Here is a 3,070-nt window from a genome sequence, read left to right as displayed (position 1 = left end):
GGCGGCATGGGGCCGCCGCGGCCGCCCGGGCCGCCGGGCCCGCCCACTCGCATGGGCGACGGCACTGCTGCGGGTCTGGTGGACGCGGCGCAGCTGGCGGCGGACCTGGCCAAGCAGAAGGCGGCGGCGGAGGAGCGGCGGCGCAATGCCGAGGGCCGCGGCGCCGCCACGGTGTACCGCGACAAGGCCACTGGGCGGGTCATGACGGCGGAGGAGGCGGCGGACGCCAAGGTGCGGAGGGGCGAGGGGGGTTACATTCATGCTTAGTGAAGGAAGTGGTGGACGGTAGACCACCTGCGTGGCAGGCGGGGGCGACTGGATACACGTGGCGTATGTTATAGAGGGGTTAAGGGGCTAGGATGGAAGGATCGAAAGTTGGAGCTTGGAGTGAAGGCTGGGGTTGTTGTGTGACGGTCGCTGCGTGCGGAGGGAGAGGGGCTAGCCGTCCCTGGAGATCCGCCGCACATGGTTCACCGCGGTCAGTGCCGCTGCCTGAATGCGTTGCTGTTTGCCGCTCCGCATTGCGCTTGCGGTATGCCTGACCCCGACCCAAGTAAACGCCACCGCCAACCCCCTCCCTCTGCAGGAGGCGGAGCGCGCCGCGCGCAAGAAGCCGTCCATCTACGACGAGGACCAGAGCCTGGAGTGGCGCGGCGGCCTGGCGCAGAAGCGGGAGGCGGAGGCGCGGAGGAAGGAGCGGGAGGAGCTGGTGAGGGAGGAGGGGGCGTGGGGGGTGGTGGATTGCAGGGATGTTTGGAAAAGCGGTACAGGATGCACTGAAGACTGCGGACGAAGTCGTTACCACATTGGGGAGGGGGAGGGGGAGGGGTTTGGCGGGGGCCGGGGGGGGGATGGGCAGTGGTCGGGGGCGGGTAGCCATTCACGCGAACGGTTTGTGTGATACGGGAAGAGGCACAGACCGACGTCCAGAGGGAAGGGGTGGACGGGGACTGGGCGAGGGCGGCGCGGGCGGGGGCGGGGGGCTCAGGATTGAAGGGTTGGTGCGCGGAGAATAGGCTGAAGGAGGCGCCTCTGTGGCATAGTGATGGCGGCGCCGTACGGTCCCTGCCCGCCCGGCCCTCACCACCATCCGCACATACGCAGCACCCGCACATACGCACCTCCCAACCCCAATCCACCGTGCCAACACAACCCCATGCCTACCCCTCACCCCCGGCCCTTACCCCCACACCCCGGACGCAGGCGGCCAAGCCCTTTGCCCGTCACGACGTGGACGACCTCCACGATAGCTCGCTCAAGGGGGCGGTGCGCTTCGGCGACCCCTTCGCGCACCTGGCGCGCAGGCGGGCGGGCGCGGAGCGGGCGGCGGAGGCGGCGGCGCTGACGGAGCGCTACGACGCCGACAAGCTGAACAAGAGCGGTGAGGGGCAGGGGCAGCCGGCGGCGAGGGGGCGAAGGGGCGAGGGGGCTAGGGTGAGTGGCAGGGCGAGGGGGCGGGGGAGGGGAGAAGGGAGGGATGAGGGAAGCCACACCCAAGCGCATCCGCTCTTTATGGGCTGGGTCTGGGTCTGGTTAAGTTTGGGCTGGTATTTGCACCCCCGAACCCCACCATGCCGCCGCCGCCGCCGCCCCCGCAGGCTTCAAGGTGCCCCAGGAGGTTCCGCCCCACAGCTGGCTCAAGCGCGGCGTGGCGCCGCCCGCCAACCGCTACAACATCCGGCCCGGCCGCCACTGGGACGGCGTCAACCGCAGCAACGGCTTCGAGGCAGACCTGTTTAAGTGCGTGGCGTGTCTAGGGGCCGAGCGGGGGAGCGAGGGAATTTGTTTCTTGCACCCCCAGGGAGTGGGTGGTGTGAATTGAGGGTCTGGGCAGTGAAGGGCCTGAGGTTTGGACAACGAGAGGGCCGCTGGGGAGGTGGGCGTGGGTCTGGGTTGGCTGCGCTAAGCAAGCGTGGTCGGGTGCTGGCATCATTCGCGTTCCTTCACAATGGCGTGCCTGCCAAGTCGCATCCGGCATACCCCTGTTCTCCTGGGAATGGATTCCTGTGGTGTCGGACTGTGGGAATGTATCCGGCCTACGGTCTCCTCCGAACCCCACACCTGGACTTCTTACTGGGAATGGTGTCAGCAACCCCCCAACACAATCCAACCCCGCCCCTCCCCTTCCCCGCAGGTATCAGAACATGCGCGCTGCCAAGGAGCTGGAGGCGCGGCTGTGGAGCATGGGCGACATGTAGGGGGGAGGGAGGAGGGAGGGACGGGGGGCCGGCAGTGGCGTTTGGTGTGTGGACGGCGGCGTGTTGGAGCGGCAGCGGCATGGACGCGGGGCGGGTAGGTGGGCAGTATGTTGTGTACCGTACTGGACGTGCTGGGGAGCAACAGCAGCAGTAGCAGCAGTAGCAGCAGTAGCAGGGGCAGGGGCAGGGAGGCCAGGGCAGGTGGCGCCCGCCATGTGGCGTGGCAGGGCGGACGGGTTGTGGCCCGAGTGGCGCGGCATGGGCGGCACGACGACAGACGACTGGGCGCGTGAGCGGTGCTGGAGCAGGTTTGAGGGCCGGCTTACCGCCACACGGGAAGCTCTACGGGCCCGCGGTACAGTACAGGGCTGGCCTTCCGAACCGATTTGGACCGACTGTGGGTTTGCTGGGTGGGGGTTGCCTGGCGGGGTTGGCCAGAAGGGGTGCGGCTGCTGCGCTGGTGGCCCTGGGCGCGACTGGGTGGCGCCTGTTCCTGCTCCCCTGCACTCGGTGATCCGGCGAACCTGGCTGCAGTGTCGGCCAGGCATCGGCACTACGGTACTCGTCATGCGCGGTCCTTGTAAACACCTTTGCTCGCTGCCGATGATGTCGTCTGCCGCTGACTGTCTGCCATCCGTGTGCTCTGCCGGACCCTATACGCGGATCTCTCATCTCTCCACGGAGCCGCGCGCTGCCCCCCAAAACGCATCCCCCACTTTCAGTTAGTCCTATCGGGTACGACAGCTGGTCAGCCTCAGGCAGGTCGTCGCGTTGTCTAGCTGTGCCAATACGCATACGGTGTCCGGCGGAATCCAAAGCACACGTTGCACGTAAACAAACGGTCGCAGCTAGCGCCCCCTGCTGCGCGCAAA

The 3,070-nt window shown here is 67.7% G+C and overlaps 1 protein-coding gene across 1 annotated transcript in view; it reads left to right on the top strand.

The window, feature by feature from the left end:
• The window catches only part of CHLRE_01g003487v5 (uncharacterized protein), a 4,485-nt gene extending 1,691 nt beyond the window's left edge, over nt 1–2,794 (top strand). The window contains exons 4-8 of the mRNA XM_043058145.1: nt 94–231; nt 587–709; nt 1,204–1,381; nt 1,599–1,740; nt 2,135–2,794. Of these exons, the coding sequence (XP_042928059.1) occupies nt 94–231; nt 587–709; nt 1,204–1,381; nt 1,599–1,740; nt 2,135–2,198 (645 nt within the window). The 3' untranslated portion in view covers nt 2,199–2,794. The remainder of the gene's footprint in view (nt 1–93; nt 232–586; nt 710–1,203; nt 1,382–1,598; nt 1,741–2,134) is intronic.
• The last annotated feature ends 276 nt before the right edge of the window (nt 2,795–3,070 follow it).

Source organism: Chlamydomonas reinhardtii, chromosome 1 (genome assembly GCF_000002595.2).
Source record: "Chlamydomonas reinhardtii strain CC-503 cw92 mt+ chromosome 1, whole genome shotgun sequence".
NCBI classification, from domain to species: domain Eukaryota; kingdom Viridiplantae; phylum Chlorophyta; class Chlorophyceae; order Chlamydomonadales; family Chlamydomonadaceae; genus Chlamydomonas; species Chlamydomonas reinhardtii.
This window is presented reverse-complemented; position numbering and strand designations above follow the sequence as displayed.